The sequence below is a fragment of the Euwallacea similis genome, chromosome 7 (genome assembly GCF_039881205.1).
Source record: "Euwallacea similis isolate ESF13 chromosome 7, ESF131.1, whole genome shotgun sequence".
In the NCBI taxonomy this organism is placed as follows: Eukaryota; Metazoa; Arthropoda; class Insecta; order Coleoptera; family Curculionidae; genus Euwallacea; species Euwallacea similis.
In genome coordinates this window covers 6,690,989-6,706,444 of record NC_089615.1, presented here as the reverse complement: position 1 = coordinate 6,706,444, position 15,456 = coordinate 6,690,989, and the positions used below count along the sequence as shown (strand labels likewise).

General features: G+C 34.8%; 1 protein-coding gene across 2 annotated transcripts in view; it reads right to left on the bottom strand.

Annotated features, from left to right (window-relative positions):
- Positions 1-15,456, bottom strand: part of LOC136410131 (A-kinase anchor protein 200-like) — a 54,161-nt gene that overhangs the window by 26,672 nt on the left and 12,033 nt on the right. The window contains exons 1-4 of one of the 2 annotated variants that reach the window (XM_066392124.1): positions 14,268-14,540; positions 10,385-10,601; positions 2,796-3,049; positions 2,650-2,740 (exon numbers count right to left, since the gene is read on the bottom strand). In XM_066392124.1, the coding sequence (XP_066248221.1) occupies positions 2,650-2,740; positions 2,796-3,049; positions 10,385-10,555 (516 nt within the window). In that variant the 5' untranslated portion in view covers positions 10,556-10,601; positions 14,268-14,540. Of the gene's footprint in view, positions 1-2,649; positions 2,741-2,795; positions 3,050-10,384; positions 10,602-14,267; positions 14,541-15,456 lie in introns of those variants that run through there. The other variant, XM_066392123.1, reaches the window with a different exon arrangement.

Below are 15,456 nucleotides of genomic sequence, written 5' to 3'. Positions count from 1 at the left end.
CCGAGCATGTTTGCTTCAAGAACAATCTCTTTTATTGAGTCTTAAACTCATTTAAGCTAAGAATATGAATTTACGATCAACTCCAACACACCCTGAAAGTGTTCATTTTCTAACTTTTCTTAAAAACCCAAACGAATTGCGCCGACTAGCAATTCTATTAGACAGGTTTCGTAATAGTTTAACTAATAAATACCTCTACAGTTCTGTATGGCGTTTTTAAGGGGCAATAAGTCATCCGAAACATTTAACATTAATTACTTTACAGTTTGAACAAGTGCAATACTTTGGCGATTAGTCATCATAAAAGTGTTTGTATTCCACGGTATTTTGGATTTAATGAGATAAGTTGCCCGGGAATAGGTAACCTGTAGAAACGACTAATATTCATTGTTAAACAGGGATTGTGCGGTTACAAAACTTTGGACTTAGATGTTATTTATTGCCTCGGCAAAGAACGGAGTAGAATTATTGATTTATAGATAAAACTACGAATTAATATTTGCGAATAATCTATCTTCGTCTTCTATCAACAACTCACAATTAAAAAGCTGATTGGTGAATGATGAAAACAGAGGTTAACATTTTCAGGTATTGCTTATTAACGTTAAGAAAAGTTAAAAAAATGTCTGATGCGTTGACAATAGGTTCATCTCAATGATAGCAACTTTCTCCACCAACCAAGAACCTAGTCAGAGATCTGCGTTTATTGAATCGTTTCTATGCAAATTGATGTCCTATTTGGTAAAACTAATAAAGTTGTTACAGCTACTACGGAAAAATCATTAAAATTATGTTTATTTTAAGTTTAGTTTCAATTACACAACTGAGATTCAAACTACTAATCCAGTTTAACTACAGGTCAAGTTTAAATTGAAGGTATGCAACTCTAGACCTGAGGTTAGATTGTATAGGACAAGTTTTAAACCCGATCTGAGCTTTAAGCTCCAGATTTGACATATATTCCACTAATTATCTGTCACAAACTTGTCTTTAGCTTCACGTGGAATTTAAACTGAAGGTATACATATAACTGTGCCTTACGCCATTTTTTTGTATATTCATTATTTAAAACAAAATATTTCTTCAGTCTAAAATTCTGAAAAGATTCTTTATTTATAATAAAAGGACTTAATGAAAATGGCAGATTTAGACGGTACTTGCTATTGAAAACAAGTGGTGTTTCATAATTATTTGAAGAATATAATAAAACTGACATAAGTAGTAACACAATGATAGTGGTCGGTGTTGTAGAGAAAAATAATTGACTTTAAATACAACCTAGACATAAACATCTTAACTACACCGACAAACCATCCTTGGAGACCGGTAAGCTGATTTCGTTAAGTTTGACGTTATGGTTTAACTCTTTTGTTAACATAGTTTAACTTGTTCGGTCGAGGAACTAACCCTTTTGTTCTATTGCGCTACTATGATACAATGTACTGTTTGCCGCATCTTGACTCAATAGATACATAGCAGAGTCTGATTACCAAATGTGTGATTGGTCCGTTCAATTCTAAACTGTGATATATAACACCGACCAACGATAGCTCACATTTTTATCGACCCGAGTGTACTAGAGAGGTGTGGTATAGCAATATGAAATCAGCGAATGACAGTTAGCAGAAAATATTTTTTACCGCTAAATGAAAAAAAGTATGCCGCACCAAATGGTGTTTCAAAAAGGGCCCACTAAAACAGGAAGATAAATTTTACAATTCTACCAAATTACAGATTTACAATTCCGTTTTCCAAATTAGCTAAAATAAAAATTTGTTGTGTATTTTTAGATTCACCAGTCTAAACTTCTCAAAATTAGAGTTCACAATATACTTTGTACTAAATTTCTTATTAAAAGCATATTTATGTCATAACATAAATAAAACTATAATCAAACAGTAACCATACTTACCGGTATATTCAAGACAAAGAAATCGTTGCCTCAAGGAAAAAATTGGAGTATTAACCTCCCAACTAACCAACGCCCAAAATAACTAAAACAATAGAATTCTGGGAAACCAACGAAACTGCGGTAAGTAATGAATTACCCGGGCAACAATGACCGCAATAAATTAGGTAAACCTAATTTTCTCCACCCTTCAGGTAAAATCTAATCCAGGCTGGCAGTTAGGAATTTAAATTGTCACCGAATGTCCCGGGTAATGTGACCCAAGGCGCTTCAACTAGCACCACCGTCGTTAGAGCTTTAAGATTAGGTAATAATGCTGTTTGACTTTGAGGATTTGAATAATGTCTCGGCAAATTTACTTTGCTTCTATCAGGGCACAAGACGACAGATTGAAATTCGGAATTTTCATGCAAATTTATCAAAAAGAAATAATGTTGCGAAAGATTTTACTTTTTTTGACGTTCCTCAGCTATTTAATTACAAACAGCGGCTTATAAAAAAGGTATATACTAGGGTGTAAGCTCATTACTGCACCCCTTGTGGCTTGAAAATTGTAAACTTACCGAAGAGGAAACACTGAACAAATCGATAAAAAAAAGCTTGTAATTTATGGTCTCAATATCCCGATTGAAAAGCGGTTGTTCGGCGCTCGAGGCTCAATTTCTTTGTAAGTACAAGATATATTTTCCTCGCCAAACTGTGCAAATGAGCAACTATCTCGAATCGTGATAAAAACTTACCTCTTCAGCGACTTCCTTCACATCCCCGTTTTTCTCGTTGTTGCTCTCTTTAGATGGTTTCGACTTGTCCTTTTTCGAAAAAGAGATTGATCTGAAATAATTGTTAGTGGCTCAATCTTAAAATGAAATTCCACTGCTCTTCTCACCGGAATGACCATTTCTTTTTCTTTTCCTTCTTCTTCTTCTCCGTTGTTTCTTCGATTTTCGGGCTAGGTGCTTCTTTTTCCGGCATCTTCTCTATTTCTCCATTGACGTGTTCAGGCACGGCCGCAAGTGCTTCCTCGGCCTTCGTGGCCTCGTTAGAGGGTTCTTCAGGGAGACCATTCTCTTTTACCTCTATCTTTGGAGATTCCACTTTTTCCTTCTCTTCTGTTTCATCTTTTGACGTTTCTTCTTTGTCCTGAAAAAAAAAACAATTATTATTTTCTCTGTCTATGTATCAAAAGCAAACAAAATCATGAATGAGTGTTAGTTACTGGAAAAGCACTTTAAACCCTTAGTAAACAACTGATATTATTGTGCTGATCTAATTATTGTACGTGTAATTGCTTTCTTTGAACGCACCTTCTGTAAATACTTTATTGAAGTTAAAAAGTGAATCACAGCAATTACCATACTGAACGGGTGTGTTAATGAACTTTGGTAATCAACCAAACATTTCCTACTTGTCTAAAAACAGCTAAAATTGCTGTTCATAAATTATTTATAGACATTCGTGTCTAGAAGGCACATTTAAATAACAACATAATCGGATAAACAGTATGCATTACGATTAGAAACTTATTATGAAACATGCCCTGATAAAATTTTAACAAATTAGTAAACCGTGGCGAGATAAATCTTCGGCGGACTGGCGCTAATAAAATAAGCAAAACGGTGTGTTTACCATTAAAGATTCGCTGATATATTCGAAACATTTGCGTGTGTAAATATCTCTTTAAGTATGGTGGGTCAAAGGAGATTTTCAGCCAATAAAACAGTTATAAACAATTTATTTTCTAAACACATTCTTGAGTTTAAACAGTTGCAAAACATTAAATATGACACACAACTCTAGATTATAGATCTGTAAGTTTTTGGATTTAAGACGACTAATGTCGCAGAGTTCGACGTTCCTGTTTGAAATTAAACACAACACTGAGTTTATAAACTTTTACAAATAGGTAAACCTAACAAAAACCTAATAGCGATTAGCAAATATGTGACGTATGAAGACATGTCTAGGAAGATAGAAGCCTTGTCACCTTTTCCTCTAACTTCGTTTACAATATTCCAAGTTCCAAGATTATAATCTTTGGAGACAACTATTCTATTTCTAAAATATAGCCTTCTTGCTATCTTTGAAAGTGACTTGTATAGCTGTCCGTGTTGTAATCCTTTATTGGAGATAGAAAGAAAAAATAAAAATTAAACTTTACTGTTTAAAAGCACGTGGTATCTCACGCTCATTTCACACTTAACCAACTGTGAAATGAACGTAATTAATAAATACTGCAACAGAGCACTTCGTTCTAAAAGAACGTTTTACGATGCACAGATGCCGCTTACAATTCATTGTGTATCTCTCAATTTCAATCATTCGTTGATCAAATTAAAGTTCATGTATACGCAACTGTCGCACTCTGTAGGTTTTACTCTAATTGATGATGACGTGCCCATTGCAAAGACCTTCCAAGCCCGCATAACATGTAACGAAACGATCGACTTCTGGCCTACAAAAATGCCCTGGGGATATGGAAAAAGGTAATAGACGTGAAACCGTGACTTTGCGGTATGGTTACTTTTAATACATTGTAAAGAGAACCAATTACGCTACATCTTACAATGTTGTTTTCTTTGCAGCTCATCATGTTTGCAACAATTATTAAAGAAAATCTTAAGTTGAGTGGTAACCAGGCAGTAGCTACTGTGCAAACTTTTGTTTCAGGTTTTTGGTTCATCGCAGGTACTTTTTCTCAGGCACCAAGGTCTTAGTCTTTATTGTTAATTATAATTACCGCCATCACAGGAACCTGCATACGAGCAGGTAAAAATGATATAGTTCTGTGGTGCAGTAAACTCTGAGATGAAGCAAAAAAAATTAGGAAAGCAACTGTTAAGAAAATGTTAGATGTGTTAGGGCAAAAAGACATTTCATGATTCTGTGGATGATTTTCGGCTTTGAAATGTGTACAAAAGTTGAAAACACAAATTTTCACCTTCCCAGTTTCCTGAAAAAAATTACAATTTTCATGTTTCATTCGATGTTTTCTACACAGACGTCTACGCGAGACTTGGATAGATTTGGTGGTGGAAATTTGTGGTCAAAATTTACATGTTAACAACATACATTTCATTCGTTTTGATATAAAAATGGACAAATTAAAACCTGCTTTTAACAGCAATTTTTCTTCTACATGGTGTCAAACTGTTTTCCAATACAAAATATTCATACACCCAATACAAACGAGATCATCCCACAAAACCAACCAACTACCCTTCCAATAATTTTTTCTCCAGCATTGAAATACGATATGACAACCTCAGGATCGACCAGTAAATATTTAAAAAATGCTATATGTCGAAATGATTAGAAAAAAACTAAACGTTGAACTAGTTGATGACAGAGAACGGAATACGACGCTATCAATTTCCGAAAGTTAAAAACGGTCAAAGTTAAATTCTTTTGAGGCTAAAATATAACGTCTGGGGGGTATGTGGGATCCCGGCCAACCCTGGGGACAGGATCATAAAACGGACGCGAAGCTGTTAGTGTTCAATCAATGGCAATTTATCGAAACAGGAACTTCATTTTGATACGAGTCATTAAAAAGCTCCTCTATTGTTCGGATAATTTAGCTTCCTTTCAGAGTTCACTCTATATGTATGTCCACAAATCGCAATAATCAGTTTCCCAGGTGAAAGTAATTACAACTACGAATTACCGAGCAATTAAAGTAAGTTCAAGGGCGGACGCAGAATGTGTGTTCTCTAGTACGGCTGGTACTCTTAAGTAGGTATCTCAATAATGGCGGCAAAAATAGATTACTCACAATACGAGAACAGACTGCTCGTCTATTAGCATGTATGACATGCAAAGAAATCTGTTGAATTGAAAAACGCCGCGGGCGACATTCGTAGACTTATGAGTAATGGTTATAGTATAATTTGTTGGTTTTTGTTGCTACAATTCAACCGGAGTGGATTTATAAAAAAAAACGGATCTAACAAAGTCAGTGGCCTCGATAAAACGTTTCATTTTAAAAGTCGTTACTTCAAGCTGTGTCCTAAGAACTGATCTTATCGCGTGAAGGATTTAGGTAATATTATGACCGGAACTAAGAACGTTGCGGACTTGAGAAATGGACCGCGCCAAGTTTAGGTTTAACTCACAGGAAAAAATTGTTTTATAATATTAACGTATAAGGCAAAAACATTGTATTCCTTGTTTGAAAAATCTGTGGATTGATTAATCGGGCCGATAAAAACGATAACTGCCCCTTTTTAATCGACGCATACACGATAGATTTAGTGATCGAGTCGAGTAAACAAAATTAATGTTTAACGGATTGCATGCAATTAAAACTGAATTGTATTTCCAAATTAAATGCGTCAGACAACAACATGCATCACTATCTCCCTCTCAAATTCATTAATTTATATTACATGTAATTAACATTCTTTGTGTTTGTAACAGCGCCTTGGAGTGACCTAATCCCGGGAGATGTAGAAATCCATTAACTTATGTTTCTACTTAGCCAATTAACAATATAAGCGCTTTTCCTCGTTTGTTTTGCATACAGCACAAAGTAAGATGATTACAAATAAAAAGACAATTCATAAAATCAATTTAAATTGCTGTTTACCTACATGAAGAGCAGTAAAGCTTCTTGAAAACAAACAAACAATGGTTACGAGAAAAGGCCTCTGGCCCAAAACATCTAATTCTGTATAATGAAAACAAATAATGGTGCTAATTAATTGGCACGAACAAAAGTCGCGGTCGGTGTCGTATCAAATAAAACGGGAACATTGTATACGTAATTGGAGATTTGTAAGCGCGCCTTTCGTCATGCCTTGGAATGACTCAATTTCTAGGTGGGAATCGAGGGAATTTCTCATGTGTCAAAGATCATGGCTTGGATACAAATTTCATTTTCATCCATCCATCAAGCAGGAAGCGGGAATAAAAATGTTGTTCGGAGTATAAATGCCACCGAAATAAAAAAAGGTCGATATTTCCATAAAACGATATTTCTGAATAACCAGGTATGACATCGAAAATCATCCAAACATGTTCTGAGCTACTCGTCACTACTGATACTGACATGCTCCAACACTACTCAACATACTGTTTGCTGTATAAAAGAATAATCTGAGAATTTAATTCTAAGAGTTGTGCATCGAAGAAATTTCAGCAAAAAATTTGAATTTTTGCCCGCCCTATAATAATTTTCTTCGGCAACATATGGGACTTCAATAACTCTTGTAAGATAGCATTCGAATATGTTTTATTTTCAAAAATTGGTTGAGTCGTTTTAGAGAAATCTAATTCTAAAATTTGCTTTCAATTTTGTTTGTAACGACTAATTTGTTACTTAAGCTACGGTTTTTTTTACAGCATCGCAGTTTTAAATTAAGGTTTCCTAAGAAAGCGATACTGTAAAATAGCGGCCGCTATAAAACGTTGCCATGCATTCGTGTGGTTTTCTAGGTAGCGGCAGATAAGACCGAGATTAACATTGAAAAATATTATTTACGCCATGTTACGGTATCACTTTCCTAGAAAACCCTACTTATAGTTTAGTTATCTACGTTACAATACCGGAAAAGTGTGTTTTGCAAAGTGAACCGTAGCCTGTAACCAGTGGAGGTTGCAAACTCGGCGAAAGTTGGTCCTTAAGTTTTTTTACACGCTATTTGACAGGTTTCTTCTACATTACGTAGGTATACAGGGTGTTTCTTGTGGTATTTTTTACATCAATATTTTTTATCCATCCTCTTTTTGGTTTGGAACACATGAATGCCAGTATAGGGCGTGGAAGTAGACAACATCCAGGGTTTACAAAAATATTTAAATATGCAAAAATATATACAGGCTCAATTAGAACAAACGAAGCTACACTGTATCTATTACCTAGGCAGACTACCTATGGTATCTATTCTATGACACGCCCTGTATATTTCAATTTAAGTAGTGGTTACGTCCCTCCTCCCGTCTGATTTCCGCAAAAACCTTCCCCAACGTTTTCTTCATGGCTATTGAAACTTTCGGGGCCCATTGCACTACTCTCCGAACGAATTAAGGCATTTTTCGACCCTTCTCTCCTTTTATTACAAGCAACAAGCGAAAACTGAAGGGGGAGCAACGCCCAATAATACGCCACCCTCAACGGATGTTTTTTTTTCGATCGATAATCCATTGTGCAACGGCCAATTTCAAATATAAATGGATTTGCGTAAACAAATATCGAAATGTCCTCAACCCGACGTGCAACGCAAATTGCAACATCAAACAATTACCCCGGATAAGTATGGAAGCAAATTTCCGAACCACGTTGTCGAGTATCACAAGCGATATCACTGACGATAAAACCGAAGACGAATATGCAGATTATTGCAGATGGCCGAGACCGGGTGCGGCTCGAGGATTTTTTTAATTTATTTTGACAGTCTGGTTGAACGGGGTTCGCCTGTCCCCCCCCGTGTATAATGATATTAAACGATCTTGCTCGGCAACGGCGATGTCGCGTTATTACCTTATTACCGGCGCCCTCTTTGTATAACGAACTCAAACTTGAATAGAAAAACAATTGCATTTGCATAAAATGCCCACGCAAAAAATCCATCTTATCTCCCGTACGGCTTATAACCACTTGCAGACTGTTAATATAAGCTTGGATTAGCCGAGCCACGTTTAAGATGACAGATACTGCAGAAACAATAATGAGATACTCCCATGAGCGTGAAAATGACGGCGGAACTGTCCTCTTAACAAAACGGAAGATATTTCATTGGCAGAAAAAAGTGTCGCACCTGTCAAACAGATAGATTTCAGCAATGGAATTGCGTGGCACTTATCATTTTTGGCGATTATGAGAATGTATGACAATCGAAGCAACAACAGCTGTTCTTTTCGAACAGCTGACTGCGATACTACCAGTGGTATGGGTGGGTGGTATGTCAAAGGTATGGGTATAAAATTGCTCGAACACATACAAGGCACAAACTATAACCTCACTTTCAGTTATACCTACGCTACGCTATTCCTTTTATTTCGTACTATTATAGCGTTGCCTTTGTCATGAGGAATGAGGCTACAGATTTTCGCGTGATTTGAAATCTTGGTATCGTTAAAGGTACAATCTGTTTTGCTGAAGACGAGTAATCGAAATAAAGGGTAGCTGCAAGTGGCAACGTCGCGATCTTCAGATTACATCTATCCTTTTTTTAAGGTGCAAATGAACATCAACATCATAGTTTTTTGATGTGTCTAACTCGTTCAACAGAGTTAAAGATTAAGGACCAAAGTCATTCTTAGGTAATTTAATAAAAATATGATCATTCAATTTCATAAACTTACAAATATTTGTCAATGAAAATATGAAGTAGAATATATTTTGTAATATTAAAGATGATTATCTCAGAAGTGAAGAAGGAGGAACGGTTAGCTATAAATGGCAGGAAAATCTATAAATTATTCTAGAAGAGAGATATAAACATTCAGATATATAAGGCCGTAACAAACACCAACATCTATTAATATTTTGTTCTGTCAGGCCGCATGAACTCAAATTAAAGTACACGTTGCGATGCCTATTGTGACCTAATCAAATGCTTATTCCTTATATCTGGGTTGGACAAAACATTCTAATCAAGCGTTAATCTAATGGTGACTGCTAAAATTTTAGAAAATTATTTTTTGCATTATAATGGATTTTTTAAAACCGATGCAAAAAAGTGGAAATCGTTTTTCGCTAGACTACACAAGACAATATGTACAGGTGATGGTACAATTTCTACATACATACGTTTGTAATACTTATCTTAAGTTTGAGGACCCTTAGATATCTGTCATTTTTCGAGCGAAACTTATTGATATACTTTATTTTAATTTTTGACGTGATTGCTCCCAATACAGACTTAACTGTTTTAAATAGAAGCATAAAGTTTCATTACGACTGTATTCCCATTAGTTGTTGAAGCTTAACCAGACCCGAGTGATACTTTCCATTAAGCCACATAACTGTTGCTCGTGGGTAACAGAGTTGAAACTAAACCGCGACGAAAAGTCATAAACTCAACACTTGTTTACTTACTTCTGCACGACTCTTCTGCATTACTTTTACCCACCGCATAATTTAATTCAAAATTAACTTTCTTTAAAGTGTTTGTTTTGCTAGTAAGACACTCCTGCGAGGCGTTTTATAAAATTCTCGAGATTCGCATTTTAATTACCTATCTAAGACGCTGGTTACCGTTTTTTTTCAAGTGCGAAAACTAATGGAAGTTTTTCCCCAAGAGCTAGGCCGGAATTTTCCAACTAGCTTCGGGATAATTTTGTTTTCAAGTTAATTGAACGCGTCGTTTCAAGGAAGTTTTTCACTTTAAAAGCCAGAAGAAGGAAATTAAAATTTCTTAACTAACGCCAATAACTTCTGTCGACTAACAAATTTTAACGTTTCCAAACGTTACGCTACCCTAAGTAAATCCATCTTATCAGTCTTCTAACGTTATAATAATGACTATAACTTACCGCGAATTCAATTTCACTGTGTAGGGTTCCATTGGTGGTGATTTTTAGATCTGGTTCCGCAATTTTTTCCAATTTACCCGCATCCTCTCCCTCGACGATCGCCACCCCATCTTCTCCTTTTTTGGGAGTGGTAGTTATGTCGACCGACCTCTTTGAATGTCGTGCACCCATGACTTATATTCTAATTGTTATTTCTGACTGTTAGGCTTTAAATTATCTGAAACCAAAGAAAAATATATAAGATGTTGAAAAACGACGGATTATTTTTTTTAAAGTAAAGTATTAAACTTTAACGCACGCGCACACGTAAGGTACACTTTACCGCACTCTAATTGCAAATAACCGAACGCCGCGAAACACAGTTTGATCAGTAGTCGAGTGTGGTAAGGACACTGTCGCACGTGTCAGGTACTAGTATATTATCCATCGGTCAAGAAATTGTCATTTTGTGCAAATTGTATGCAATAGAGCTGTGACGGAACAAGCCGCCGGGTAGTCGAAGGTTATTTATTTTACTTCGTTGTAGATATTGGTACGAACCGTGGAAAATCACCTGATTTTTTTATCTTTGTGGGCGCAATTTGTAGTAAATGAAAGTATACGGAAATCGAGGGTCTTTCAATATCATTTTTCAATCAGTAATGCAACATCCTAACAGCCGTAGAAATATTTTTTTTTCTAGGAGCACATATGCATTAACTTTATTGTTTTCAGGTACGCTAAATTAGACATTAGCGTGCGGTAACGTGTCAACTCAAACATCGGGAACAATCTTGCGATATACGCTGAAATATCTCGCAAATCGTTAATTATATACACCATTAAGAGACCATAGGCCGGATTGTTGAAATCTCGATTCGATTTTGATTGCGATTTTATGAAATTAAATTAATTCATTAATTTACTTTCGGCGAGATTTGGCAGGCATTTCGAGAACTTTGCAGATAACAAACATCTTTGCGAATTCCTCGAAATTTCTTTGCCGAATTCCTATTTAATGGAATTTATAGTAAAAGGTATGAAGCAATAAACTGATAACACATCAAATTTGCTGCAGATCTGAACTGTGTGACAGATATTAGAGGAAACTCCTATTTTCTTAATATAGATATAGTATAATTAGTTAATATTATAATAATAAAATAAATAATGTAATTAATTGGATCAAAGACTATTAGTTATTTATTTATTTATTAGTATACTTGAAGAAATCTGAATAGCAGGTGATTTTGTTTTTTCTATTGCCTACATATAGAATGAGGGTTTTACATGTATGTAACTATTTAAAACCAAGGATTGTCACGAAAATACAGCAAAAATGAAATTTGTAAATGGCGGAAAAAATATTTATCAGAAAAACAAAGTAATAAAGGCAGCAATAAACGCCGATATGTGGTGACTCACAACAGGCTATACTCCTATTTAATTTAAGATCACATTATTAGTTTACAAATATTGTTATTTACTAAACTATAATTTTTCAAGTGGTATTGATTCGGTTAGTGCATTTCATCAAGTGTTTGCTGTTTGTTGATTCAGCAGGCCCCAAAAGAAAATAAAGCGATTATCGAAAGGAAAACTTTGGATTCAAGGACGTGGGATTATGATTTTCGCTTGGCACGTTTTAATAGTTAACTACTTTTGTTTGTTGAGAACAAACTGATAGTGTATCTTAGTAAACACCCAGCCGTGGTTTCTATTCAAATTCGCAAGTGTTTAAGAGAACTTTACGAGAGTATACAAGGGGATATACATAAATTGAAAGGACGTATGATGGTCATGGTTCTTACCTGCTAAAAATTGGTTTAACACATTTTTAAAATGCACTTACTGAATGAATTGTATACATGCAAGCTCTTTCGGTGGTTGAACCACTAAGAATTGACACTTTGATTCCTTTTAACAACTAGACGACATTCGGAGCAAATTGCATAGAAGTGCCGTCAAATTGTCAATATTTGATGGTGGCAGCAATTAATACAGGGGAAAAGCTTTTGCTCAAAAAGTAGTCAGAAATCTTTTATTTATTCCAGGATGAATATGAGATCCAGGATGAACACCACCAACCCATATAACAATTAGCGAGTACCGTGGCTTTAAATGCAATAATATTTTGAAATTGTTTAATTCCTTCCAAAATCTTTTACCCAAATTCCTATCTGACAGGTTTCTATTTATTTCTGAATTGAGCAATTTCTTTTGAATTTGACAATCTTTTTTTACGCCGCTGGGAAAATGCTTCTTTCCCAATTTCTTTAAGAAGTTCTTAGACACTAAGATCTAAGACCATTACCTTGTACCTGATATATCTAGAAATAAACATTCAATTACTGTATTACTCAAGATGCATTTTATGTGAGTAATATTTGCCTATGTAATTCACTGAAATTTATCTACCTTTGTTTCTTAAGAAAGATAATAAATTTATATGGTTGTTGAAATGATATGTTCTCACAAAGAGCATATAACAAATTTTGATTAAAGAAAAAACTCTCTCCTCAAAAACAATTAAAACTAATCAAACCAATTAATGATACACATCAAGAAAGGAAGCGATTTAACACTCCACGGCATTATAATGTAAATTCCGACGTGGGCAATATGCAAGACCCGTATATTATTGAAAATATCATGAAGGCAAGAATGTCATGATAATAAAAGACGACTTAATGAGGTCAAAGGCTAAATAAGTCCACAGACGTTGACTGCATAAAAGAACGTCCTTATCACCACAATGGCCGTTTCGTTAACTGGTGAAATTAAGATTGTTTTCTTCGACGACAATGGAGACGTTTATTGTTGTTAAGTAGCTTATAAATAGATTTTTCAAGGGTCTTCGTAAACAGATTCTATTGTCATGTTTTCTGAATTCAGACGTTTGTTTTATTGATGAGGAGATAGACGGGTGCTACTATCAGTTCTTAATAATATGCATCAATTACCATTATTATTGAATCTAATCATCATTGAGCTTTGTTGTCGGATCAAAGAAATAATTGTAAAATAATTATGAAGTGCTTAAAGGTACCAATAAAATTAGATACAAGTACAATCACACTCCAATACATGATTTAAATAAATATATAATTTATAAATTTATAAAAATATATAGTGATTTATAAATTTTATTAATAAATTATAAAAAAAGACAAATATAAGATTTAAATCAGAAACTTTGTTTTTAAAGCCTGCATTACTCTCTAAAACAAGCCTCAAGCATAAAACTAAGGTCCAGTTGTATATTCTAGTTTTAAACCCGAATTGAAGCTTCAACTCAGATTTGAAGTTCTCTCCATTCTTAATCTGTCAAAACCTGCAGTTTAATCACAGTACAACAATTAATTGTTAATTTAAACTGCTTCTCCACCTCTTATTCCAGGATGGTAAGTGGAACATAGTATTCATTAATTTTAATTGCTACCTCAAAATTTATAACATCAATTCCTTTTCATTATCTGTTTACCGCTGTGAGAAAATCTGGTCTAGAGAATCAGCACTCAACTTAGGATTAACCCTATGGGTTTATATTTCAGCTTGTGTCTAAATTTTCTATTCACCTACACAAATTTTATTTAAAAAAACGGGATACAAATAAGGGGACATGTGAATGAGATTGAAACAGAAAACTACCATGACTAATAACAGTTGTATAGTGAGTTCTTACAAGTGATGCCACCTCCAGGGTGATAGCTTTTTAGAGGGTTATTTTGATGTCATACCATAAATTTGAAGGGAAATCATTGTCGAGCCATATGCAATCATGGTTTCAAATGATTCCTGGATTTAAAGTGCCTAAAGTTTAAAGCGTCGGGAACCGGCAAATTATCCCCTTCCATCCTATTTCCTCCCACTCGCTCAACACTTTAAAATCTTAAATACTTACATATAAGGTATAAATAAAAATTTAGAACAATTCAAATCACAACCTCCACACGTATAACTCACAACCGGCGAAAACAAGTCCTGCGAACAATGTTACAAGTAGACAATAACGCACTGGAAACGCTCCTTAAAAATTTGGCCGCACTAATTTCCCATCGGTTGTCCCTACCGGTACTCAGTACCACCAAGACTGAAACAGCGACAAGGTGGTTTTTAATAGAGTAGAGTGAAGTAGTTTAGTTCGTACGTTATTCGAAAAGTACAACTGTTTCGCCCGCACGATCGAAAAATGAGGAATTTCTCGCACACACTGAACACGGTCTCAAGGCGACGTTGTCGGGTTTGCACACCCCGATGGCAGAGTCGTATTATACTTATTGAATGGTACCATATGGTTGAGACCATGGTATTATAGTTCTTTCATTTCAAATGAGGATAATATAATCTGTGTTCCTATCAGCTACAGATCGATTGGTAGAACAGAATTTGCCAGGCCTCAATGCTGAATAATTAATTTGATGAGTTATGAAGCACTGCTTATGCTTTTGAACGATAAGCAGATTATTAAATTTTCTTGAAGAGATTTTCCGAATTACTTTTAGCACAAAACGTTTCTATAAAGTAACAATCCATAAAACATTCAGAAAATCTTGAAAATGTTCAATAACATTAATAATATATTAAGGTACAAGTTTCGTAAGGCAGCTCATTGCCATTCAGGTACAAGTTCTCGTCGCTTCACTCCTCGTTTTATAACGGAGGTATACTATACGAGACGTATGTTTTTTTTTGTACTATTTAATAGATATAAAGCGAAGATTTACCGAAAGTAGTATTAAATGGTTTTTACTGAATGTAGCCTTGGAGAGGTTGGTGCAGATGAGCCACTTTTGCAAGCGTCATTTCCGCGACATCATCACTTTGCCCGAAAAATGGCTAATTGAATATCAATTTATTACTGATTTTTACTCACATTTCAAAATTATATTTTACTTTTTACCCAATTTCTTCACATATCTGTATTATTTGTGGCTATTTATATGTTCAATTTCATTCTCTATCTCTCTGTAATAATCAATTGCTATCAACGGAATAACCGCAATGCAGGTTTGCTTGCAAATTACATTTACATTTTTTATTTATATTACATACTTCATATTCATTATACCTACTTTTGCGTTACTATTACC